At 57.9% G+C, this 26,340-nt stretch overlaps 1 protein-coding gene across 6 annotated transcripts in view; it reads left to right on the top strand.

Moving 5' to 3' along the window:
- MICAL3 (microtubule associated monooxygenase, calponin and LIM domain containing 3) overlaps positions 1-26,340 on the top strand; it is a 143,888-nt gene that overhangs the window by 93,149 nt on the left and 24,399 nt on the right. For 5 of the 6 annotated variants that reach the window (XM_072954453.1, XM_072954451.1, XM_072954450.1 and 2 more), the window contains 7 exons: positions 1,163-1,251; positions 1,895-1,982; positions 15,541-15,736; positions 18,838-19,091; positions 21,292-21,426; positions 22,887-22,949; positions 25,749-25,862. In XM_072954453.1, the coding sequence (XP_072810554.1) occupies positions 1,163-1,251; positions 1,895-1,982; positions 15,541-15,736; positions 18,838-19,091; positions 21,292-21,426; positions 22,887-22,949; positions 25,749-25,862 (939 nt within the window). The remainder of the gene's footprint in view (positions 1-1,162; positions 1,252-1,894; positions 1,983-15,540; positions 15,737-18,837; positions 19,092-21,291; positions 21,427-22,886; positions 22,950-25,748; positions 25,863-26,340) is intronic. The other variant, XM_072954454.1, reaches the window with a different exon arrangement.

Raw genomic sequence — 26,340 nt, 5'->3', positions numbered from 1 at the left:
TTTTGATTACTAATTCACTCTTCTTAGTCAACATTGGTCTGTTCAGATTTTCTGCTTCTTTATGACAGACCTGATGGGTTGTGTGTTTCTAGGTGACCCAGCTTTTGGCCCATGATTGTTTATAATAGTTTCTCGTGATCCTTTGTGTTTCTGTGGTGTCAGTTGTAATGTCTTCTCTTTCACTTCCAATTTTGAGTCTTCTGTCTCTTTTTCTGAATTAGTATAATAAAGGTTTGTCAATTTTGTTTCTCTTTTCAAAAAAAAAAACTCTTAGTTTCATTGATCTTTTTTATTGTATTTTTGGTTAGGTTCTCTAGTTTTGAGAACAGGAAAGTTCATTTGTCAAAGGAACTGCTCCCCAGATGAGAAGGAGGAGTGGGGTTACTCCTGTTCCAACAGTTTCTGTAGTAGGATCTATCCTTTAATTTTCAAAAGCCTTGGCTCTAACTGGGAGTAAAGAAAGAGTTGAGGGGAAAATGACCCTTTGTGACTGAATCCCACTACCAGCTTCATGGGAAAATGTTTTTCACACTCTTGACCCCACCCACGGAGAGGCATACGTGTTACACCGGGACCTGGAGGTCCTGGGCGGCACAGCTGAGACCTGTGGGAAGTAACGCTTGACTGACGGTGCCACTGTGCACTCTGATGCTTCTTAGTTTTATTCTGTTTCATTCTAGTCACAGTTCGTTGTAGGATTTTTTTTTTTTTTTGGTTGGTTCTGTATTGTTTTTTAATGCTGATCCTGGCCCACTAGGGGTCAAAGCTGCAGTTTGGTGATGGCTTGTGGGGGGAACAGGAGGGGTTCTGGCAGAGTTAACGGTCAGTGCCACCCCACCCCCAGCAGCCTTCACGCCTCCACCACTTGTGTTCATTCTTGGTTTCTCCAGAAATGCCCCTCTGGCCTTGCATGTGGCCACACTGTTCTCCACACACTGCCGCTTTGTCTGCTGGCCCTCCCACGCAGGCTTGTCTCTTCTCTCAGCCCTGATTGGGGTATGGCTCCGTGGCCTCCACACATCCAGGAGAGAAGGGCCTGGCCTCCCTGAACAGGAACCCTTGGCCTGGGAAAGGCTGGGGCTGGGGGATGGGGACTAGGGCATCAAGTTCAGATTTTCAGAACCTGCTCGCTCCCTCTTACTCCGCCTCTTGGTGCCTGCAGGTAAATTCTACTGCAAACCACACTACTGTTACCGGCTGTCCGGCTCTGCACAGAGGAAGAGACCAGCAGTGGCTCCTCTGTCTGGAAAGGTAATAGTGATTCATCTTGGTGGCGGTGGGGGGTAGCAGGTGCCATTCCAGTGCAGTAACAGGTCAGGGTGTGGCCTGTAGGCAGGCCCTGAATGGCCGCTGAATTGCCTTTCCTGTGAATGGGGACGGTCTGAGAGACGGTCACAGTCCTGTTTGGGGAGGGAACAATGTTTCAAGCGTAATCTCATGTTATATCTCACTAAAGTAATGTTCCATCACCACCGAAGTTGGATTTGGAAACCGTGTCAGACCCTCCTTTCTGCTCACTGTGTACAAAAGAAGCCTCTGCCTCCAGAAATAAGTACCTTTCTGAGAGGAGGACACTGAAAAAGGACTTGGCTATAAATAAAAGCTCTGCGGCCAGTTCCTTTAACTTTACTTCGGGAATTATGTATCTTCTTTTTGTTTAATGAGAGTAATCAGCCCCTGCCCCATCTTTGTCGGGGAAGCTGGGTGCCCTCTTCACCATGTGGTGTTGCCGTGTTGGCCTGTGGGCTTCCGCTGACTGCACAGGGCCTGTGGGAAAGGGGTCCCGGGTGGTCCAGACTGTGTCCCGACGTGACTCCAGCTGCCTGGTGGAGCTGGCCTCCTGAGATGGGGGTGTTCCACTCAGTCCCTCTTCCTCTCTCGCGGACTCTCTTAGGAGGCCAGGGCGCCCCTGCAGGACGGCCCCGCCACAGACACCAGCGGACGGCCCAGCGCCGGTGCCAGCCCTGCCGAGAGAACTCCAGGTAGCCTCACTTCCTTGTTTGGCTGGGTGGTGCGTCACTCTCTCGGCCTCTGTGACAAGGCCAAGGGGATGAGCCAGCACTTCCAAAACAACATCTCCTCGATTGGGCATCAGGTGGCCCAAAACCCTCTGGACTCCTTTTTCATGTGCCAGCTGCTTGCATTTGGAGTCCCTTTTCTCTATGGCCTGTCAGAGGTGCTGGTACAAATCAGAGGGGAGTTTCACTGGCAGACTGTGAGCCAGTAGGGGTGGCACCGCCAGGCTCGGCCTCGCCCATGCAGAATCTCCAGGGTAGACCGCTGCAGCCCTGGGACCCGCCCACACCCGTCAGACACCTTGGGGGTTGGCCCAGGCCCTGTCAGGTAAACAGGAGTTCCGAACGGGCTGCTGTTAGCGCTGACCCCAGCGAGGCAGCAGGCTCCTCAGACACAGAGCATGGAATGGGACAAGGCCCGTGATCCGGAAGTGCGTCCGCTTCCACTTTCCTCCGTCCTCTGGCCTCTTCCTTGCTTAGGCATCTAGATGAGCTGGCCCTGCTCTTCCCTCTCCCCTGCAGCCCCTGAAGGACATGCCTGTCCTGGCTGTTTGAGGGCATTCACACTCCTCACGAGGGTCAGGCCCTGATTTGTCCCACTTTCACTAACCACTTCTTATGTCAGGAGGTGAGTGCCACCACCCGCAGCTCTAAAAACACATTTATTCTGGCCTTGGAGGGCAAGAGACGGAATGGCTCGGGGGCACCAGGCTTGTTGTGAAGAGTCGTGTATTTTTGCTTAAGATCACCTCTGTCAACGCCCTGTCAAACCAGCCTGTGAGGTGGGGCACTGTTCCACAGACATGGGTGGTCCTGACAGCCTGCACGGCCCCAGGCTGCTCACGGCCCAGGGTCACTGTAGCCAGTGGGGAGCAGTCATCAAGGTCACGTTTCTGCTTACCACAGTGTCAAAGCAAACCTATCTCAAGCAGTCATTTATAGACTCTTAGAAATCACCCCATGAAAACCACATAAAGATGACCAGCTAAGGCCAGAAACTGGAGAGGGCGTTGGGGTGGAATTTCCACAGTGGGGAAAAAAGAGAAATTATTCACTCCGCCTTCAGATGGGAGGCTCCCAGAGTCACTCCTTTCCTCATGCTTAAGAACTGACGGAATCCTTGTGGTGCTGTTCTGGGGCAGGGGGATGTGCCCTGAGGCTAGGTGGTGCCCCCGGCTGCAGTGCCAGGAGGCTGAGACGAAGCAGATCCAGTGGGGCTCGGTGAACTCGGCGTCTGCTGCTCCATGTGTCCTGCAGGTGGGACCAGCGTTTTGTAGCCATGTTTAAGCCACGAGTGACTTGGTGCCTCTACAGCCTTGAACCCCTTTGTAATCTGTCTTTCTCAAAGGGGCTGACAGGCCTTGCAGCAGGGGAGCTGGCAGATGACATAAGGAAAGGGGTCTAGACAGAGACGCCGTTGTGTGCCTTTGAGCGGCTGAGCACCCCTGGGTACTCGGCAGGCGACTCAAGGCGCTAAGCCCTCCTTGTGGGCTTTGGTGCAGAGCGCCTTCTAAAGAGCGAGGCCCGCGGAGGTCAGGCCAAGTGAGCTGAGTACCCACCACCCAGCTCAGTTTGCCGGCCTTACTGTCTGCTTTGAGAGCGTGGGGCTTCAGGTTTTTAGGAGTCGTGGAGAATTCAGGGCTGTGTAGAGGAGAAGACAGTATGACGCAGGGAGAGATGATGAGAGCTGGTGATGTGGTAAAGTCACGACAACTAAGGCAGAAGCGGCCCAAGGACGTTCTTGATTCTGAAGGTGACGTGCCTCTCACAGCGCAGGGGTGTCGAGATACGGCCCTAGGGCCGCCGCAGCCTGAGCCCCAGTTAGAGGTGCCCTCTGGGCTGTGGGAAAGCCAGCGCCGAGGGCCTGAGAGGTTCAGTTGTTTCAGAGGCTTCAGCCTCTGGAGACCTGTGTGGACCTGGGTGGGCGTCTGACCTGCCCGGCCTCCGCAGAGGAGGAGCAGGGTCACAGGTGTGTTCTATCCTTGGCATGAAATCGACTTCTTTTTCTTCTTTAATGGGGATTTCTTCTTTTAAATCCCAGATGAAAGCTTTGACTGGTAGCTAGAACTTCCTTTTGAAAAGCTTCAGGAGAACTCAGGTGTTCTGTGGCTCCAGGCCGTGTCCGGGGCAGTGGTCGTCGCCCCAGGTCCCTGGCCCACATTCTCAGCTGCGCGTGTAGGGGTGCGACTCCTGCCCCCCGGGTGGAGCTGGGAGACCTGTGACTGGGTGGCTCCGGTTGTTCTGTGCCCCCGTTTCCCTCTTCTCGCGCACATTCTTTTTCTCACGCACCAAAATTACTGCCATTGCAAAAACCAAACAGCCCACAAGTTAGAGGAACCTAGTCCTGCATTGTCTGTCTCTGGCAGCCTTGCCTACAGCTGCTGCCTGCTTTAGTGTCTTTGTAATGTGCTTTAAATATAGAAACCTCCTTTTGTCCTCAGTATCTGTAATGCTTCGTTTCCAAGCTGCTGATTCTGACTAATGCAGATCAGTGGGCCTGGCCAGGACTCTCTGACCCTGGCCTCACAGTCCTGCCCTGACTGTAGGAAGCCTTTGGACAACAACAGTCAGAAAGAAGACCCCCAAGCTGGGTCTTATCCCCGTGAATACAAGACCCTCAGTTGCAGGTTTTAGGTCCTTGTCTCGTGCAGAGGCACCCCCTCGACATCTGAGATGGGGGGAACCATAAATGAAGCAGACAGCCCTGGGCACCACAGGAAAGGATGGGAGCTTCTCAGCACAGGGACAGAGATGGGGTGGGAGAAGCAGTCCCTCGTCTGCCATCTTCCGGAAAGATGACAAAAGACTGCCTTGCTGTGGCAGGTGCCTGCCCCGTCCCCAGACACCCCTGCACGGTCACCCCTGGGTTCCATAGTTTGGATGCTGAATGAGCCATTAAGAAATGCAGGCATTCGCCACCACACCAGCTAGAACAGCCACTTGCTATGAGGAATTCCATTTCTGGGTTCCGGCCGTCAGGAGGACATTACGAGATCTTCCCACTGCTTCTCAAGCCCTCTTCCCTTATAGGCATTTCTGGAAAACCTATTAGTAGAGCAGAGAATTTGGTACCCAGCTTAAACCCCCAGCCCTACCCTGAGTCACGGTAAATGGTGATCTGTGAACATTTACATACATACACGTGTGTGTTTATGCAGGTTGAATGTCACCTGCAGTAGATGTTTATATGTTGTGTCCTAAGCAACAGTGACAGTACTGGTGACGCTTTTTCTAAGCGTCTTGTTCCCTGGTTCTGGAAGGCAAGGGGGCATTTCCCCTGGGCAGCTGTGCCTGACCTGGAGTAGTCTTTCGGAGGGCCGGAGCAGCCAGGCACACTGGTGCACGGGAGACTTCAGGGTGAGCGTCTCGGAAAGTGAGCGGTGCACATGCCCACCCCCCGAAAGTGACTTACAAGAACCCCAAGAGCCACTTGGCGTTCAGTGTGTGGCCTCCCCGGGCCGTTCCTCAGCTTGCTGCTGTCTCTTGGTGTGCACTGTGTCTGTAGGACAGTGGGACATTCCTAGACCCTCCTGAAAGGAGCATCAGCTTGGCCTTGAAGGCCTGACCAGTGAATTAAGGGGTTCCGTACCCCTTTCCTGGGCTGTTGAGGTAGGGAAGAGAGCAGGCGGTTCAGAGAGGCCAGGGCTTTGCCAGGAAGGCCGCACCCATCCACCTCTGGCCTCGTGTTTGCCCTTGTTGCTAACCTGTGTTCCTCTGAGTTTCGGTGTGTATCTTTGTGAGTTGTTTTTTTTAATTGTGTAACGTTGTTTCTCCGTTACTGTGAAACTAAGGTGTTATGCTTTTAATTTTTTTTTAACAAATGTTATCCTTCTTATTTAAGAGAATAAATTCCAAACACTCTTCAGGTTTCTGAGTATTTCTTTTCCTCCGCTTTTTCCTGATTGGAGGGTGGGAAAGGGTCGCTCAGGGAGTGGGCCTGAAACCGTCGTGCCTCCGGACTCTCAATCCTGGGCCAGGGTCAGGAGAGAGTGTACGTGTGTTAAAATGGGGAAATAGCATGTATATACCTAAAACGTAGGTTCCCGTTAACAAAAGGGTGGCATGGTGGGAGACATTCAGCTTTGTAGCAGCTGCAGGTAGGAGAGAGTGAGAAAGATGCCCCCCGTGCCCCACATTCAGTCAGCCAGTGCGAGGGACCGAGGGCTGGAGCCGGTGGAGGGACAGGAGACCACACTGAGCCTGCGTCTGCTTGGGGCGAGGAGCCCAGCGCTGCTCCTGTTTCTGACTCTAGCCACTGCCCTGGGGGCCGGGAGCAGTGAGGTGTCTCTGTTCTGCCTTGAGGCTTTCCTAAATGTAACAGCCAGGCAGGGGTTCAGGAGGACTCCTCATCAAGATTCGGAAGTTAGTCCTTTCCTTCCAACTTACATCCAGCCCAGCACCTAGCAAGTGCCCGCAAGGAGATGAGTCACAAGTGCTGCAGGCAGGGGAGGCAGCCAGGTCAGGCCTCTGCAGCCGTGTGCTGGGCGTGCCTCTTCACCACTTGTACAGGGGGTGGGGGTTGGGTTTGCTCAGGAAACCTCCCAGCACCTGGGAGGGGAGGCAGGGCCACTTCAGGTGTTCCCAGGTTTCACCAGTGCACGAGCACCGCCTCGTGTTGACGTCCCGCGGCCCGGCTTCCGCACAGCTCTGCAGACGTTGCGATCGTTCCCTGAGTGTTCCTGAGGCACCTTACGGATCTGCAGGGACAGCGGGTGAGAGGTTGAGCCACTGCCCACACCCAGCCCCTGACTCAAGCCAAGCAAACTCCACCTTGCCTTTGCTGATGTCCTTCCCTCTCCACGGGTGTACACAGGTGTGGCCAGAGGGCCCCAAAGTGAGGAAGGCTCGCCACTGACAGAGGCCCCTCTTTGGCACTCTGGGGGCACCTCCCGGCAGGGGAGCAGGCTGAGCAGGCGCCTGGGACCGTGCTAACGATTACTGGGAGAATCCTCACCGCAGAGTCGGGTTTCTGTCGCCTCGTGTGTGTTCTGATTTACCTCTGTCTCTGTGCTTGTCAGCTCACTGTGATTGTACGTTAATCGCATGAAACTGTCCCTAGTGTGTGTCTTCAGTGATGGAGTCCCTGCTCTACATTTCCGTAGAGGGTCAGGATGATTTCCAGGGCATCGCTGCTGTTCCATGGTGTCCTTGCCCAGAATTGTAGGTCTTTGATAGCCGCTTATGCTGAGGAGCCCAGGTCACCAGAGAAGCCTGCTTCCCTGAGGTGCCAAAGCCGCCTTGCCTGCACCCTGGGTCCTGGTGTCACTGGGCTTCCACCAGAGCCAACCGCCCGGAAAGGTCGGCCACCCTGAGGGTCCCTGGAGACCCTCTGCCAAGTGTGGAGCGGGGACACCAGATGGACCTGGGCCTTAAACGGACACGACAGAATCGGGGCTGTTTCACTGCAAAGGTCTCAGTAAATACGTTTTCATTCAGAGCTCGTGTTCTTTCAAGGTAACGAAACCGGGCCTTATGTGAATGTGACCTCCGGGGAGGGAGAGCCCCCCTGCGCTTGGTAGACGGCAGAGGTCCAGCCTGGAAGGTGTGGTGGGTGGCCTCTCCTGGGACCTGAGGGAGGAGTGTTTGTGAGGCACCAGGCCTGGCCTGAGCTCAGCCTGGCGCCGAAGGAGCAGTTACGGCAGCCTGTCCGTTCTTACTTCCCTGTTTTCTAGAACCGAGTCAGGATTAGAAAGACCAGGTTTGAGAGACCAGCTATAGAATTTCTGCCCCACCGTCTTACCAGTGACAGACTTACTGGGCTAGTAGGTTCTTCCTTTAAAAGTAAATGTTCTGCCCTAGAGTTCAGTCTAATGTGAATTACTCGAAACCAGCTCCCTGCGTGCCTTTAGCGGGGCCCTCCTTTCTTGGGGTGTCAGCATTGCTGGAGGCCCAGTAACGCTGGGACCCGGGGTGCAGGGAAGGCAGCCCCAGAGGCGCATGGAGGCTCTGAGCCTCCGAGAAGCAGGCAGTGCTGGGCCCTAGGGTAACCGGGGGCGGGGACCAACCGACTGCAGGGCGCCAGGTCTCGCTGCCTGTGCTCCACGCAGTGAGGGCCCCTTCTCTGCTGACGTCCCCCTCAAGTGAAAGCAGGGAGTAACAATTGAAGTGCACTGACTCCTGTTGTTCCCCCCACGTGATTGCGCTGGTTACTTTGCCATAGCAGCCGTTGTCACTAACTCCGGGAGAGCATTCCAGAAGACGCAGGATGGCGGGCAACTGACCTGCAGCACCTGTGGCACGTGGGGCATTGTCAGGTGCTGTGTGCCCTCACCTCTCACCAGCCTCCCAGTGGGCTGTGAGGAGGGCGTCATCTTGCAGGGAGACAAGCACGTGGAAGGCAGGCAGACTTGATCGAGGCCACAGAACTGACCAGCAGTCGGGGTGGAGGCTACCCCAGAGCCTGCACGCCCGCAGCGCCATGCCCTCCATCCGACTCCAGCTTCGGGCGTCCACCCTGGGAGAGAGGGGCTCAGCTCACAGGCACGGCTTGTCAGAACCACTCGTGGGCATCTGTCTAATCAATGCGTGAGCGTTTGATCATTCCTGGGATATACGTGGCCCCAGTTTTCGAGCAGTGATCCCAGGGCAAGGAACATGACTTTGGAAACAGTAGATTAAAGAACAAAGGGTTTCATCACCGATATGTGAAGGGGAAAAATCAAAAGAAATTGAGGAAGAAAATAAAAACGTTGAATTGACTGTAACACGTTGAACTTTTCATTTTCTCTACATCAACTCTCCTTTTGATCATCACAAATAAAATCAGGTCTGAAGTTGTATTACTAAGAATAAGCCGAGAACATTGCCTTCCTGTGTCCCCCAACATGGAGCCGTGCCTGCCAGGCGTCCAGGGGTGGTTTGTGTTCGCAGGGGCATTCAGGTTGTTCTCTGGGCCCCAGCGTAGCTCCTTCTGATGCGTAAATCCGTTGCTTATTTCTCCTTGTATGCACTCATTTTATTTCTGTAAAAGGCACCAGTGGTGGTTGAGCTGACGTCTTCATTCTCTTACTGCTGTCACAGCTGCCACTCGCAGTCCCCATGAGTATTTGCCTGCCCTGGACTGGGTGGAGTTGGCAGAAGGAAAGAGAGGGGGTGGGATCTGCATCTTCGTTCTGACTACTGGAGCAAAATCACCTGTGAAAGGAGAGAAACGTGGAAATTCTTACCTGTCGAAGTTTGGGCCGCCTTGGACTCCACTCACACATAAAATGACGCTTAAATCTGGGCTAACCAGACACGGCATTGTGATGAGCAGTTTGGCTTTGCAGTGTTTGGAGAGTGTGGTTGGGCACAGAAGTGCCCTCGGTCTGAGCACCTGCAGGCACAGCAGGGAAGATGTCGGGACAGGGAGCCCATGAGCTTGCCGAGGACGTTTTTTGGAAAGTGGAGAGAAGAGGAGCTGAAGACAGAGGGAAAGACACTTTTCCCACGTTGTGTCTTCAAGTCTAGTTTCCTCCCTGGGTTTAGCAAAAGGACCTTCTGATGGTACCTGTCAGCTTCCAGCACCCAGCGAGGAGCACGGCCGGTCAACAGCTTTTGTCTCCCGCAGGCCCTGCCCAGCCTGGTCGTCTGGCTCACACACATACACACAGCACAGCAGGCGGGGCTCAGACAGCGAGCAGTCCCCTGTGAGTGGGGTCTTTCAGGGGGTGGTGAGAGCCGGGCCCCTCCCCTGGGCGTCCTCTCTGCACCAGCCGTTCCCAGGGGTCCTCCATGTGCTGCGCTCCGGGGTCTGGCAGCAGAGGTGGGGACTCTGTCGTGATGACCTTGTCTGTCGGGCCCCGGCTCAGTCAGGTGGGTTGGTTGGCCTGTTGAGCGAGATGGAAGTAGTTTGATGTGACTCCACGAAGGGTCCTCGGGCTCAGTACTCTTGACCTTCAGGCAGGACAAGTCTTTGCTACACACTGTTGTCCGTATCCCCCGATGTCTCTGACCTCTTCCCGCCAGATGTCAGTACACCCCTTCCCAGGTTGTGACAACCAGAAATGTTCCCTGACACTGTCAGGTGACCCCTGAGGGGAAGACTCACCTGGTTGATCACTGATCTAGACTAAAGTTGGAGAAGGACGTGACATAGATGTAAAAATGGCCTCGATTTTGTTGTTCCCTTCAGAGACCAGGAAAGAGGGAGTGAGGCTAAGGAAAGGGGTGCAGGCAGGGCCCCTGTGACAGCTGTGGGCACAAGCCTGCCCACACGTGGTGTTTGCTGACGGGTGTGTGTGCTGGCCGGCCTCCACCGGACGGTTCCAGCGGAAGCACTAGTGCTTTCCCTGTCCCACAGGGAGTTGCCCCTGCACCCCCGGAATATGCTCTTCCTTCTGTGGGGATGGATCATGGCTTCGGGGACCAGAGCTGGGTCTGGGTGGAACAGGTGTGGCTCTCGAAGGGAGATGCTGAGTTGAGCTGGCGCTCTGCAGACTGCTGGCCATGCCGTCTTGGGTCCTGGATCTCTCTGAGCCTCAGCTTCCCCCTCTAAGAAAATCATAAAATGGAAGAAATGCTTCCTGCTCCTCTCCCCCTCATAAGGTTGTAAAGAGCAAATAAGCCAAAATGTTTGGAAACTTGTTTATTTGAAAGGGTTACAGGAATATCACCCATGACCACCATTGGTGGGGATGCCAGAAGCTCTGGAATAACCGGGGAGAGAGAGTGAGTGAGGATCACTTCTGCCAACCGGCTGGTGGGCCCCTCGGGCCTGGGCTTCCCAGGGGTCAGACAGGACAGCCCGCTGGGATGTGTTCCCAGCTGGCAGAGATTTGGGAGCAACGGGAGGAACCAAGAAGGGCTTGCTGGGCCGGGGACGCTGGGCCGGGAGTTGGCCCGCACAGCATGTTGAATCTCCGCGGGGCTTGGCTGAATTTGGTCTTGCTTTTTCGTCTGCCTGCATGGATGGGCTGTGAGGTCACCTCACTCCGTGATGTCCTGGGGCTCTTCAGTCACAGGTAGGGCTCATGTCAAGCTGAATTTTCAGCACCTCAGGGAGAGTCAGAGGACTGGGCAGGACTATAGCTTAGCTTAGGCTGACGAGGGTTGCACATGGTCTGGAGACGGTCTGGTTTGACCTGCACCCCGGTCCCTGGGGCTTCTGTGCTCCCTCACGGACCATTAGTGGGAGAGGACGTTTGGTCTCCAGAGGAGGGAGAACAGTGCTTGTGGGTCAGCGGGGAGGTGCGGTAACGTGACGTGCTCCCTTCCTCGTCCCCAGGCCCTGTCCCCAGGCTCTCAAAGTTCTTTCCCAGGCCAGTCTCAGACAGGAGTTGTGGGCGTTGCTAGAGGTGACCTCAGCTCCTGGGCCAGCTGAGGGGACCTGCGTATGAGACTGTGTGTCTGTAGGAAGAGCCGGTGGTAGGGAGCCCTTCCTGGGATGTGGATTTGTCTCTGTTGATAGATTCCGGGCAAAGACCCAGGATGTTGGCCATCACTTTCCACAGCTCAGGGATCAAGCCTGCTCTGGGGCCATGCGGTTGGCCCGGAGAGAGCCCTGGGCCCAGCTCTGGACACTCTGGATCGAAGTGCCAGCAGGTGGGAGGGACGGGATTTGAAACCGCGTCTTGGGGAAAGCGCAGCGTGTGCAGCCTGGCGTGCCGACGCGCGGCTTCTGCCTCCCCCAACCCCACTCTTCCTGGGTCTGCTCTGCCAGTCGGCGCTGTGCTCCCCAAGCTCGGCTGCTCGCCACCGTGAGGGGAAGCCCCCGTTTTAGGACAGCAGATCATTTGAGGTGGTTTCTTGCCAGAGCCTCGCTGCCTGGAGTCTTCTGAGGCACCGGCAGCCTGTAGGAGGGCCTCTTCTCTGGCGCTAAGGCAGCAGCTACAGTCTTTACACAGACGGGGCATTTGCCCCTGTTCCTGGGGCCTGGAGCAGCAGGAGCCCCTTGAGAGACACAGAGTCCTTCACTGTTCTGTGTCAGGAGGAGGAAAGTGAGGCCAGAATATGTGCAGCCAATTTTCTTCAAATTACAGTGAAGCATTGCTCTTGTTTAGCTGCAGGATGAGATTATCCCGAGTGTTTATCCGGAACAATCTCTTGAACACCTGCTCCGACGCACTGACGGGCACCAGAGGCACAGGTGACTGGGGTGGCCCCTCCCAGCAGAGCCGCTGGTTTTGGGGTGTGTTGAGGAGGTAGATGGTGCCATAAAGACACATGTAGGGGCCCTTGGACCTGGCAGGGGCGTGGGGGGAGCAGCAGGAAGAAGCCGGAGAGAAGGCAGGGCTTGGCTTGCCTGTTGAGCCATCCTCTTTACCTGCCTCTTAAGATTTCAGAGCTCAGTCCCACGGGTGGGTTGGTTCACAGGTCACTTACACGTAACTGGAGATCTTCCCTGTGTGAGACCTGCACCTGTGGCCCAGGTGACGCACTCACGTCCTAGCTGGAGCTCAGCCGTCACAAGAGTTAAGAGAAAACATGGCCAAACCTCAGTGCTTCAGTCGAGCCCACAGCTTCCCAGCACCTAAGAGGTGGCTGTTCTGTGGGGGTGACCCAGCTGACTGTAAATGGTCAAGTTGAGATTCACATGTGAGATATTTCAGCACGTGAAAAATCCATTATCAAGAGAGCTGCACAAGGCCTGTAACGTTTCTGTGCCCCTAAAGCACCCTTTTGCCTTGTCATGTAGTGGCGTGTGCCCCACCGGGATTCCCGTCTGCCAGGAGGGACCCTGGGAGATGTTGTAGTAACAGCAGCAGAAGGAATTTCACGTCAGAAAACCAGCTTACAGCAGAAGTTCCGTGGGCTCCTGCGGAGGGGAGGGCCCCCAGCCTTCCCGAGATGACACTCCGGCTGTGGGCTGTCCCGTCCCATCTGGGTGGGCTTCCTGGTCCAGTTCTGATTTCTCCCTGTCGGCTTTCCTCTCCTGGCCTCTCTGCTAACTGAGTGTCCCCACAGCTTGCGTCCACGTGACCTCCTTTTCTCCGTGCCCCATGTGAAAATACCGCAGACGAAGAGTAGATGGGAGGTGTGTGCAGGGAGGTCACAGTCCCATCCCGCATGTCTGGGAGGAGGGAGCCCTGGGAGCAGTGTTGGACCTGCCCGCCTGAGCCTTTGGGCAGCAGGCAGTGACTGTCCACAGCGCCCGTGCTTCATCACTTGCCTCCTGAGCAGACTCCTGAGTCCTCCTGTCGCATGGCTTTGGGGAGGTGCTGTCACCCTTCTCCCTGTGCGGGGATTGTTGTTCAGGGCCGGAGTCTCCTTACCATCACCCCGAGTGTCTGCCCAGGAACGGAGTGACTGTTCCCTCTGCGGCGAAGTTACTCGGTCTGAACTGCTGATGTTCGTGGTTTTCCCTGGGGTGAAGTTCTTACTCTGTTCTTCTTCCCCCATCTAGAAGAAATACTGGATTTAACTCCATATTTGTGGAGTTCCCAAAAACTTTGTGCTTGGGCACTTGCTCCCCATTTATTTCCCTTTCCACGTAAGGACAGTTGTCAGAAATACGTGATAAGTTGGGACGTTGTAGCCGGGTAGCCTTAGCCGTGTCTTTATCAAGCTGGGTTTTGATGAGGAGAAAGAAAGAGGCCAGAAGGCTGGTGTTGGAAAGGGTGGGCCCACGGTAAGAGCCTGTGCCTTCCAAGGGCCCGGGCGCGGGTTTGGAAAGTGTCGAGGCCATGTCTACCTGCTGTGTCCCTGCCTCCTTTGTGCTGTTACATGGGGTCCACGTGGTCCCTCATCTTGCAGGTGCCCTTGGCCAGCATCACAGCTCACACTTCAGGCCCTGAGCTCAGTGTTGGAGAGCGGTCCGGGATGGTCAGAAGGGTGCGGAGAAGAGGACGGGAGGGTGTGTATGCACGGCACGAGGGTTTGATCTCAGGCCCGTGGTTGTCCATTGACCCAGACTTGTGAGTGAATGTGCCCCGGGTCTTGCTTTTCATTAGAGGTTCTCTGGTAAATTTGAAGGATGCTGTTTGGTGGGAGACCCTGATCATTCCAGCAGGTACACTGAAACTTTATTCTGTGACCACCTGGATTCAGATAGTTCTCACTAACGATATTATGAAGAAGTTGAGAACGTTGTACACAAAATTGCCAACCTTCCAGAACGTTTTCTGCACAGCCTCTCATCACAGAAGTTACAAAATCGGTGCTCCCACCTGTCCCTTCCGTCTTGTATCACGGGGCTCCTGGGCTTCACCCGACAGACCACCTGTCACCCGACCTCGGGTTGCCGTGACTTCGCCCCTTGCGGCTGAGAATACCACCAAAGCCCGGTCCCCTGCTCCCGCCGCAGTGCCTGCCTCCTCTCCACCTGCAAGTCCCTCCCTGTCGCAGACCGCTGAGGCCGCCGTGCAGGGCGGTGCCTGAGCCCTGCTGCTCCCTCTGCCCAGGGCGCTCTTCCCGCCGTCTCCCTGCAGGGACTGCAGTGCGCCCTCCAGAGCAAGTGGGACCGGCAAGCCTGTGCGGGTGGTGGGGGCGTGTGTGCTGGGCCGGAGCAGAAGAGGTGGGCAACGTGTACGGGGCACAGAGGTGGCTCACGCCCGTGATTCATTCCATGTGCGTGTTAACCCTGGGACACGGATAGCCCCACGACAGATGAGCAAACGGTGTTGTGGTGGCTGTGTGACTTCCTACAGTTTCCCGGCTGCCGCCAGTGGGCTCCGGTGTCTGACTCTGCCCCCACCCGCGATGTCCTGTGACATGAGCCCAGGAAGGCGTGCACCGGGGCCTCTTCTACCCGAATGTGGGGCCACAGGGTGCATCAGCAGAAGTAACGATGGTGATGGGGAGGATGGAAGGACAGGGCATCTGAGGTCTCCAAGTCCACCCTCCCTAGCAGTCCTCAGAGAAATAAAGAGAAGTGGGGAGAGTTTTTTACGAAGCGTGGTGGACTCTGGAGGTCATCCAGCATAAGAACAGACTTGGCTACAGACCATCAGCGGAACCACACCCTGGGTGCAGGGTGCTGGGAGCAGGGAGCCCGTCGTCTCCACGCGTCACCCCACAGAGGACTTACTGTCTACAAAGGGGGCAGAGCAGTGAGTGGGCACCAGCTCAACCAGGTGGTCTGGCTCCTGTGAGCAGGAAAGTGGTGGTCTGGACCCCTCTGCTCCTGCACAGGTGTGGTGGGACAGCCCAGCATTGCCAACACGGTGCTCCCAAGGGACAGAGAGCATGTGCTGTGAATCTAACACAAGGAGACGGCCCAGTCCATGATGTGGAAACCTCTGTGGAGCCATTCGCCTGGGCACCTCAGTGGGCCAGCCAGATGCAGTGCTGGAGCCCTGGTTGGGTCCTGGACTGTTGTCGGGGAGGAAGGGCCCGGAGGGGAGGACTCCCTTCTCCAGGAGGCTCTCCCTAGAGGTCCAGCACAGCCAATGTCCACCGGCTGTCTCTTCCAGTAGAACAGGCATGGGGTGTTTTATCTCTGCTCTCATACCAGCATCCTCTGGGCTCCACCAGACCCCGACCTTGTTGACCGTTGCCCATGTCTGCCTCCTGGGCCTCGGGGGATGGCTGTCCCTCCTCTCCCTGAGAAATTCCTCTGTCGTTCCCATCACTGGTTCTAGAACTTTGCTTCTTGCTTGTCTTGCAGGTTCGAGTGTGAATGGCCTGGAGGAGCCCAGCGTTGCCAAGAGACTGCGGGGCACCCCGGAGAGGATTGAGTTGGAGAACTACCGCCTGTCGGTGAGGCAGGCAGAGGGGCTGCAGGAGGTGCCCGAGGAGACGCAGGCCGAGCACAACCTGAGCAGCGTGCTGGACACGGGGACAGAGGAGGATGTGGCTAGCAGGTCAGCCTGGGGTCGGGGCACTGCCTGCTAGACACAGGGACAAGGGAACGGGGCCAGTAGGTTCGCTTGTGGTCGATGCACCACCTGCCGGACCCGGGAACCAGGGGATGAGGGAACAGGGCCAGCAGGTTGGCCTGTGGTCGGTGTACCACCCGCCGGAGGAGCAGCACAGCCCTGGTCAGGATGTGGCAGCTGACTGACTGGGATGGAGTATTGGCTGTGACACAAGGCGGGCTGTGACTTGTGTGCCTCCATTTCCTCCTGTGAAATGGGGCAGTACCCGACCTTCTTTGGAGTTGTGTGAGGTTGCAAGTGGAGGCAGCACTGGGACTGCGCTGGGCATGCATACGTGCTTGTAGATGGCGCTGCTGTTGCTGCTTCAGTGCGATGCCTGGCCATGTGTAGAGGACTCTGTGTCCACCTCTCACTTGTCCATCCTCTGGGACCCTGTGAGGCGGCACAGCCAAAGGTACATCTTGTCACCTTCTGGTGAGGAGACTGGGGGTGAGCACAGCAGGGATCGAGGATTGACAAAGATTAAAACTCAGGTTCCCTGGTCGGTTCCCCCTGCTGATCCACCTGCTCAAGCGTTAGGATCCTTATCTCTTCATCTCATAAGCCCGTAGGGACCCCCTTGACCTAATTCAGAGACTCAGTGCTGACTGAGCACCTGCTGAGGCCTTGACACTGCTCTTCATTGAAAAGGAACAGAAAGAATCTGCCCTGGGATGGGGTTACAGTGTGTTGGGGGCGAGGACCTCCACTGAGGCCCAGAGAGATGAGGTGGCTTCCCCGAGACTGCACAGCCCGGACTCCTGCTCCTCTCTGCCACCTGCGAGTTGTGGGCAAGTTTCTTAACCTCTCTTGCCTCCATTTCCTCACCAGCAAAGGGCCCTGCACCTCCTAGGTTTGCTGCTAGCAGTGGACACGGTGTCAGGTGCTGAGTCACCCCAGCGGTCACCATAATTACTGCCACCTGGGGCAGGACTGGCACCCTGGGTTTGGCTCCTTACACAGGTGTGCAAATGCCGGAACTAGGCTCTGCTCGAACCTGCCCTGGGGCAGCAGTGACCAGGCTTGGCCTGCATCCAAGTCACCCAAGGGTTTGTTAGAGTGCAGATGGCTGAGCCGTTTTGGACTCTGTCAGTTTGGGGAGAGGTTCCTGGTGGTGCTGCAGTCTGGAGGCCACGCCCTGAGAACCCCTGCTCTAAATTTCCCAGTTTTCCTGATGGTGAACACATCCCGCGACACTCGGTGGAAAATTCCTGCCGCCGCCACCCTCCCTGTACCCGAGGGTCTCATTCAGTGGGTTGGGGTGGAGACCAGGAACATCTGTTTTTAGAGGACGCCCTAGGTGATTCTTAGCATCGGCTTCGTGGTTTAGGTCGCACAAGCAGGGAGCCTTGGCAGGGGCCAAGCTCCGTGACCCTTCCTTGGAGTGGGGAGGGAGCATCTTCCAAAGGACTGTGAAAATGGTACTTTGGTCTTCTCTGCGGGAGGATCTGGTGTCCCCAGGTCGGGAAAGACTGGCTCTGTGATTTTTGTTGTGTTCTTCTGACTGCCTTTCTGGCAGGCTTTGCCCGTCTGCCGAAGTCCTTCAGTGTTTACACGTTCCTGGCTCATCCTTTAGTCAGAAGGGCTGGAGCAAATGGATAAATAGGTACATTTTCCAGATAGTGCAGCCAGGGTGGCAGAGGGCTCCCTGAAAGTCGGAGACGGAGCAGCCCCTCCTTTGAGGCAGGTCTGAAATAAGAAATTCCTAGCTATTCGCCTCTCTCCTCACCCTTCTCCAGCAGGGGCAGAGCCATTGCCAAGCAGGACCAGGCACGTCTCCTCCACCGTCCACCTGGTGTTTACAGGGGTGTCAGAGTGGGTGGGCCCGGGATGCCCCACAGGACAGAAGGCTGCACAGAGACAAGTGGGTGGGAGTGAAAGGGGGGCACCCAGGGGCTTCGGGCTCGTCCCTGCGGCCGCCAGCCTCCCTCCTCGTGGGCCTGCCTGGAGCCCCGCCCACCCCGCAGCTGGGAGCCTGGCTGAGGGCTTCCTCCTGAGGGTGGTGGTGTGGTGGGGATCCCAGCTTCCCCCGCAGACTGTTGCCCAGGGCGGCCGTGCCCTGGGGCCCCTGTGGGGTTGGCAGAGCTAGTCTGTGGGCAGGGCCTTGTGCTGCGTCTGCTCCCTTGGGTCCGCCCCTCTGCGAAGCTCTTCTAAGCCCGGAGCAAGCCTTCTCCTTTTAGGAGCTGGGTCATGGGGCTTTGGTTCCTCCTGCCAGCTTGTCGGGGGCTTGGTGATGAGTCAGCGCCCAGGCAGCTCCGGGCAGGCGCAATGAGGAGTTTCTGCGGCATATTCTAACTGATGGGTTGGCTCTGCTGTGGACGTTTGCCGGGGGCTTCAGAGGGGCCGTCTAGCACTCCCAGAATCCAGGTGGCAGTGTGCCCGGCCTTCCTGGCCGAGTCCCTTGTCCATTCTTGCTGCGCCTGCATGTGCCAGGCAAGTGGTCCCAAGTGGCTGATGTGGCAGGACCCCGAAACCTTCACCCCGCACCTCCTTATTAGACTCTCCACCTGGCCGCACAGGGAGACAGACCCTTCCTTTAGTCAGGGCACCCCAGGGCTGAGGGCCTCATCCCCCCGGCGGGGCAAGGCCAGGCTCTCTGAGCAAGGCCGGCACTCCTGGCCCTGGAGCCGGGCTGCGTCCTCATGCAGCCGCTGCCTCTCCACCAGGCGGTGAGCTCGCACAGCCCTGCAGTGCTCCCAAGAGCGGCACCCCGCACACACGCCCTGCCAGCCCCACTCCTGCTGGCAGCCCTTCCTTCCCACTCTAGGGCCTCCCGCCAGACAGTGGGTGGGATGAAAGGAAGGGCTGTTCACTCTGGGTCTCCAGGGTCCTGAGGGCCCGGAGCCTGAGCTCAGCGGGACTGCTGTTCACTCTCTCCACCCCGCACGGCTCCCCCGGGCAGGGGACACGCGGGCCCTCGGGGACCTGTCTCCCTCCCCACCCGCAGGTGCCACACCGAGACCGTCTGCCTCTGACCTTGGCCTTTAGCTGTCATCCCCTCCTCGGGGCCTGTCAGTCTCACTTTGGTCCCATGGTTGTTCCTGCAGCAGCTCTGAGTCTGAGATGGAGGAGGAGGAGGAAGAGGAGGAGGAGGCCCCGCTGCCCACCTCGGACCTGGGTGGCGTCCCCTGGAAGGAGGCAGTGAGGATCCACGCTCTGCTGAAGGGCAAGAGTGAGGAGGAGCTGGAGGCTTCTGGGAGCTTCGAGCCCGGGGACGAGGAGGAGGAGGAAGAGGACGAGGAGGACGAGGACGAGGAGGACGAGGACGAGGAGGACGAGGAGGAGGAGGAGTCCAGTGAAGGTCAGAGACTCATCTCCCCTCCTGCCACAGCCCCTGGGGCCCCCAGGATAGGGCCCGTCTGAGCAGAGCTGGAGGCCGAGGCGGACGAGGGCCCCCCAGGTCAGGTTAATCATTCCCTCCTGGAACTTAGCCTTCTGTGGGGTTCTCTGGCCCTTAGTGCTGGATATAGGAGGCTGTGGAGCGTTAAGGAGGCGCGTGAGCGAGGGGCCTGCCGGGCGGCGACGTGCTCAGACTCGGGTCCTGTTAAGTTGGTTGGGCTGGCTCTGAACCCCCTCTCATCTCCGACTCAAGGTGTTTGATTCTGGCCGTGTCGGCTGTGTGTGGCCCTGAGCCGACAGGGAGAGCTTGGTCCCGCCGAGGAGTGTGTCTGGGCAGTGACTTCCGGTGCCCGGAGGCGACTCTGCTCCCTGTTCTCCCCTTTTGCCCCGATGTGGGTGCGCCTTGTCTGTGGGGTCAGGCCCCCACTGTAGAAGGGACGCACTGGCCCTCGGGCAGAGAACTCCAGCAGGGCCGGCAGCCCCGGCGTCTGTCGGGATGACGACACGGGTGCACGTGAAGGCACCCCTGACCTCCGGCCCCCCAGCTCCCTCGCCGGCACCCCGTCTGCCCACAAGAGCAGGTCCCATGCGAAAGACAGGATTTCAAAGAGCGGTACTGCCCCACCCCCCAGCTCCAGCTTGAGCAGCCCCTCTGCACGTCCCACATCCAGTTAAGACCCAGCTTCTCCTCTGTCATGAGCAGAAAACCTCACGCCAGTCAGCGCTCACGGTGGCAGAGCCAGCACAACAGCCCAGAGCCCCTCCCGGTGCCTCTTGATGTGTCTCCGGGAGAGGAGGAGATGCTGGCTGGTGAGCCCCAAACCCAAGGCCACGTGCAGAGCAGGCCGCAACAGACACCCCCAGGGAGAAGGCTCACTCTCTTCCTTGGTTGCCTGGAAGATGAGGAAAGGGCCCGCGTTTCCTCTTTTATTTGCCTTCTTTGTCCAAAGACACTCGGGCTCTCTGTGACTGTGCTGTCTTCCAGCACTGTCGGGGCCCCTGACCTTAGATACGGTCCCATAGGTCCCAGTAGCTCCCGCAAGAGCGCACTCGGGACTGCAGCCCCGCGTCCGACAGAGCAGCATCCCCGTCCACGTTCGGTGGTCTTGTTGGTATTTCTGCCCGTATCACATTTCCTGTTGCCTGGACGTGAGGAGGTGGTTTGTTCTAGTGATGAGGCTGAAGCCAGTCCAGCTGGACTGTCGAGAGCCGGCTGCCCAGGAACCCAGGGCCTTGGGGTTAGGAGACGCGGCTCTTGCTGCTGGAAAGCAACTTTCCTCCCGTCATGTGCTCTCCTGCGAGTTGCTGGCTGTGTCTTATTTTAGCCCACCTGAACAGCGTGGCCCAGCACGGATGGTGGGGGGCCACGGGGCAGGGCTGCATGCAGATTCCGTGGGCAGGAACAGTCTGAAGGGGCCACGGGCGACTTCTCCTCTGGCTAAGAAGCCAGGTCTTGTGTCCAGAGGGGACTCAGGGGAGTTTTGAGGAAAACTTCCCTGGAACTTTGGGGACCTGTGGGACAGAGCTCTGCTCCCCCTCCCCCTGCCTTCGCCCCCTCAGACAGCATGCTGCATGAAGCCTGGTACAGAAGGGGCTTTTCTCTCTCTAGCTGCCGAAGATGAGAACTCGGGTGCCCACAGAGGGACTTGCTGTCCTGTGTGAGTTGGCTGGTTCATGGCAGGGTGACAACATCCGCCCCCCCTCTGTAGTCACATGGCAGGTGGCCCAGAGCCACATTCTCACGGCCTCGGCTCTTTTCTGGCCTTCACTGTAGCCAGCTCTTTTCTCCTGAAAAAGGGGTCCCTCCACACAGTTAAGGTGAAAAGAGCTTCAGAAAGGAAAGCACATTCCACCTGGCGTGGGGCAGGGGCCCTCTTCATCCAAGTCCAGCTACGTGAGGCTTGAAGCAACTGGGTCAAGGGGCCCGAGTAGGAGGCACAAGTGTGCACGTGTGAGCGCATGTGTGTGCGCGTGTGAGCATGCACTTATTCTCAGTTTTTGTTTCTTTCTGCTTCAAACTGATTCTGGCAAATGCGGTGATTCTTCGTTTCCTCTGCTGTGGGTTCTGTTCTCTCCTCCCTTCACTGTTTATTTTCTGCTTCCTTCCTCCCCATCATCTCCCCCTTCCTCGTCTCCTTCACCCCTTGAACCTGGCACACTAGCCGGCAGCCAGCGGCTACAGCAGAACACAAGTCCAGCCGATCCCTTGGAGATCCAGGCTGACGTGCACTGGACACATATTCGCGAGAACAAGGAGGAGCAAGTGGTCCCAGCCTCTGAGTCCTCTCCTTCTGGAGGTAACTGCCTCAGGCCCCAGGGCCCTCATCCCTGCGACCCCCACGTCCCTGCAGATCCCTCCATCCCTGCAGAACCCCCATCCCTGCAGACCCCCATCCCTGCAGGTGCCCCATCCCTGCACACTTCCCCATCCTTGTGGCTCCCCCGTCCCTGCAGACCCCATCCCTGCGGACCCCCCCATCCCTGCGGCTCCCCCGTCCCTGCAGACCCCCATCCCTGCAGGTGCCCCATCCCTGCACACTTCCCCATCCCTGCGGCTCCTCATCCCTGCAGACCCCATTCCTGTGGCTCCCCCCATTCCTCCAGACCCCCTCCCTGCAGACCCCATCCCTGCAGGTGCCCCATCCCTGCACACTTCCCCATCCTTGTGGCTCCCCCGTCCCTGCAGACTCCATCCCTGTGGCTCCCCCCGTCTCTCCAGACCCCCATCCCTGCAGAACCCCCGTCCCTGCAGACCCCATCCCTGTGGCCCCCCTGTCCCTGCCCCCCTCCCCCCCGGGCTGCAGAGGGCTCTCCTGTTGGGGCAGAGCCACCAGGTTGACCAGAAGTAAGAGCCAGCAGAGCGCTCGGCTTTCACCTGAGGACGCATCTCTCTGTGAGCTAAGAGCTGTGGCTCGTCTCCATTGATGCGAAACAGCGAAGTGAACTTGACCTTGGGAAAACCAAGAGTTTGCTTCCTTCCCCTGTGTCACTAGGCAAGGCTCCTCTTTCTCCACTTGGTCTTTTCCTCACGGAGTGTGTCTGGGTGTGAGTGCCCTGACAGGATGGCATTGAGGGACCACATTTGCACTGAAATGCAGTTTTAAGAAGAAGCGTGTGTCACGGAGGCCTCTGAAGTAGCTAGCATAACTTCCAGCTCTAGGTTTTAGGTCAGATGATCTGTATTCCATGGCAGGACAAAGGTGAACCTTGTTCTGGCTTCTTTAAGGGAGTAACAAGTAATGAGAGATGGCACAGCTGGGGGGTACGTGGCTGCCACGTCGCTCTCTGTGCCCCTGACCTCAGCTGCCCAGCGTGCTGTCTCCACCTTGTCTTCTGCTCACTTACCTTCGTGTTTGCATTCAGTGCGTGTTGGGGACACTCCGCGCAGGGCTCAGAGGGGTGGTCCCTGCCTTCCTGGACCTTGCCACCTTCACCTCCGGGCAGCATTTTGCAACCACATAGACCCCAACATCCCTGCAAGGGGCCGGGAGACCATGCTGACCAGGGGCGTCAGCCTGGCCTGGAGCTGGGTACACTCTGCGGCCTCAAGCTGATGCTGACCCTCCCTGTGCTCTGTCTCCTGTCCCTGTCCTGATGCCCAGCACACACGGGATGTGGCGGTGCTGGCCGGGCCTCGGGCTGTGGCGTCGTCCATCTCTCTTCTGCTGTGGACTTCAGGACGACCTCACCTCACCTCTCCTCACTAAGGATGCCTATTCCTGTGTAACTTTTTATTTGTCGTCTGTTTTAAATTCAGTGCCCGACCTTCCCTGCGTACGCCGTGCAGCGGTGCAGGCCTGGCTGGAGGCGGTCTCCGGAGGTAGTCTGGTGATGTTGTTCTCTGCCCACTCACCGTAACCACTCTCTCAGCAGCTCTGCTGATACCTTAACACTGGAGTTCTGTTCCTGCCGCTAGTGCATGCCGAGGGCGGAGGGTGGGGGCACGCGCACGCCTCACTCAGGCAGCCCCTCCCTGCATGGACCAGACACACATCCCACGCCCTCCGGGGGAGATCCAGAGGAGAGAAGTGTGTGGACAGGGTGGAGAAAACTCTGTTTTACTGGCAGAGATGGAGTAGAGACCAACACTGAAGGACCATTTTAAGTCCTAGCCCTGAGATTTAAAGTCTGCAGAAATGAAGCTGGGTGGCAGCTGGGCACGACATGGAGGTGCCACTTACTGCCCTGCAGACCCGCCAGAGTGCCGAGGGGAGTGCTCGGGAGACTGGTGCAGAACTTGCTGGTGTGAGGGGGAGCGGAGGATTGGATTGGTGGACAGTGTTCAGCTAGAAGTGGGGGCCAGGCGGGGCTCCAGACCTAGGTACAGGCATCTCTCAGCACTCGGGCTAGGAGGGAGCTCAGAACCCTCCAGTGTCCTTGGTAAACCTTTCTGGGAGGCATTTCTTAGCAAGGGGGCCACTGGCATCCAGTAGGATGCGTAACTCCACCCTCTGAACATCGACCGGTCATGAGGACAACCAGAAACACCCTGTGCAGTGTCAGGCACCACGTGCACGAGGGCAGCGTCACCCTGGTTACTTCTAGGGTGACCAGGATTGGAGCTCGTGGGTCTGCACCCCCAGGCCTCCCGGCCCGTCCTTTGCCCTCAGGGTCACACGACGAGAGGTGCCCTCACACACAGCCAGAGGAGAGCCTGACCTGAGGCCCTTGGCTCTGTGAACAGAAACTGCTGGTCACTCTCTCCTGGTTAGTTTGTGTCCCCGGGACGGTTGGGCAAGGCTGAGGTGGCAGGGCCTCTCACCTGGCAGCTGAAACAGACCAAGAGCTAAGTGTGTCGGCAACTCCTGGCTTCCACAGTGTGCGGCCGCTCCCAGCCTGCGCTGCGCCTCGGCCTGGACCTGATTAACCCTGGTTCCACCCCTCAGGCTGTGTCTGCTGCTGCTGCACTAATGCTTCTCACTGTTCGTTTTCTGACATGTGTGACAGTCGTTCCTTTTAAGGTACCCCTGGGGACCACAGACCCCTAACTCTCTGAGTCTACGGCAGACGTTTCTCAGAGTAGGAGAGCCGCAAGGGGGCCGCGGGGCCAGGACTGGGATCAGGCCACTCCAGTGTAGCACCTTGAACCGCGCCAGGCAGGAGTCCCGTGTCGTGCTTGCTTCCAGCGCACTTGCCAACAAAAGTGTAAATTTACCATCATGGATTGATCCGAGCATGCACGCAGGCACAGTGGGTGCCTTCCGCGGGAGGGGCCCAGGTTCTGTTTGAACCGGATCCTCCTCCCACTGTAGCGGCCTTGTGCAGCAGTGAGCTCGCTGTCCAGCAGAGCTCAGGGTGGAGGGGCACTGAGACATCTGTCTGTGTCCCAGGAGTCCCGTTCCTGGGTGTTTGACGGGCCAACCTCCTTGAGTGACCAGCAGCAGGGCTGTCTCATAAAGGCTTGAGTCCGTGGAGATGAGCGAGAGCCCCTCCAGTACTTCCACCGGCAGCAGCGCCGTCAGAGGGGGCGTCTGGGCGTGGCCAGCTCCTCGGGTGGCGCCGGGTCTCAGAAGGAGGCGCTGACTGCGGGCCTCCCACAGCTGGCGCTGATGCTGACCAACTCCAGAACTCACCTGGCTGCCCCTGGGTCAGGAAAGACATTCCAGCATCTAGAAGTGCCTGCCTCCAGTGGCCATCGCAGCCGTCCCGTCTCCGGTTGTCCTTGGGCTCTGACCCCAAGGCTGCTTACGGTCCCCGCACAGCCCTGGATGCCAGGGCACAGCTTCGCAGGGCTGGGAGATGGCCGTAGCGGGGCTGCTGGGCTTGTGGCCTGGCCTCGCATCCCAGCGGGCCCCTGTGCCGCCCGGCCTGCTGGGCTTCACCCTCAGCCGTGTGCGCAGGCGGACGGCCAGCCCCTTCTCCTGAACTGAGATGGCGCTGCAGCACAGGCGCTTCACGGCTCCCCCAGAGCCCTGCTTGCTGCTTCCTGATGATCTCCTACTCCGAACCGTTAGTCTGAGTCCCGCGTGCGCAGGGCTCGGGAGCGGGGCGAGAGCGTGTGTGTGCGTGTGAGTGTCGGGGCTGCCGCCTTCTCAGGAGCAGTGAAGCTGGCTAGTGCCCTGCCTGACTGTGGTGCTGAAGGGCTGCTCTGGAGTCCAGGACACAGACTTTACCTACCCTCGTCCCTCTCCCTTGGTGTCTGAATTAGCCCACGGAGGCTGCAGCGCCTGCCGTTTGACCTGGGAGGTGCACACTGTGATGCCGGGCTGAGCATGGGGCCGCAACCGAGCCACCGTTGGTCCCTCCCTGGAAGGCAGAGTTAGAAACGGCCCCTCCAGATGTGCTCCTGTGCAGGTTTGGGGACCTGTGTACATGAGGCTGTCAGCGCAGGGCTTGGGCCTGGGCTTGAGAAGCAGCATTTCCCTCCGTGCTGCTTAGGCGGAGGCTCTTCCAGCAGCTGGAGGAAGAAGAAAGCTGGCGGCCTGGGCTCTGCCCTGCTGTGAGGGAGGGCCCCCCTGCCAGCCCTGCCGCTTTCAGAATGCTCCCGGTTCTGGCACCTCCCACTTCTCCTCAGGCTCCTCACCTGGAGCCCTGGGGAACCACTCCCGCTTCCCCACCTGCCGGGTGTCCGCCTGTCCCTCTCCCTCTCTTCCTCCTCTTGAACGTTTCTGCCTTGCAGCTCCTTTTGACGAGGAGGAGCTGGAGGAAGACGCGGACTCAGAACCAGTGGAGAGAGAAGGGGAGGCTGTGGAGAACGGGGACACGGGGGACACCGGTGCTGAGCTGGACGATGGTATGAGACCCCAGAGCCTTTCCCCCACCCCCACCCCCACCCCCCGGAACGGAGCCAAGTGCTCTGAGCTCAGGAAGGGAAAGAAGGCACAGTAAAGCAAAAGTAAGGTACCCAGAGCTGGTGGCCATTAAGCCTCCTCGTTTGTTCCTTGTTCTGCCACTAACTTGAATGCATGTCCTTTCACCCATGTTGGACGTGGCCTGCATTCATCAGGTTGTGGGGAGAAACCGAGCAGATTAGGGGCTTTCTACAGGGCCTTTAATCCAGCAGGTGCCCTCGGAAAGCTAGTGCCAGGAGATAGGCCGTGAGGAGGGCGGGCAGGGACGGGACTGCAGGGGTGAGAACAGTCCAGGCCCATGGTGAGGAGCCTGGCACTGGCGGTGGAGGCGCCACTGGCATCCTGGGGGCTCCATGTTACAGAGGACGTCGTGCTGTCAGCTGAGTCTCAGAGGCTGGGAGACCAGAGTGCAGGGCCCGG

Source organism: Vicugna pacos, chromosome 34, assembly GCF_048564905.1.
Source record: "Vicugna pacos chromosome 34, VicPac4, whole genome shotgun sequence".
Classification (NCBI taxonomy): domain Eukaryota; kingdom Metazoa; phylum Chordata; class Mammalia; order Artiodactyla; family Camelidae; genus Vicugna; species Vicugna pacos.
Note: the sequence above shows the minus strand (reverse complement) of the source record. Positions and strands in the feature narration are given on the sequence as shown.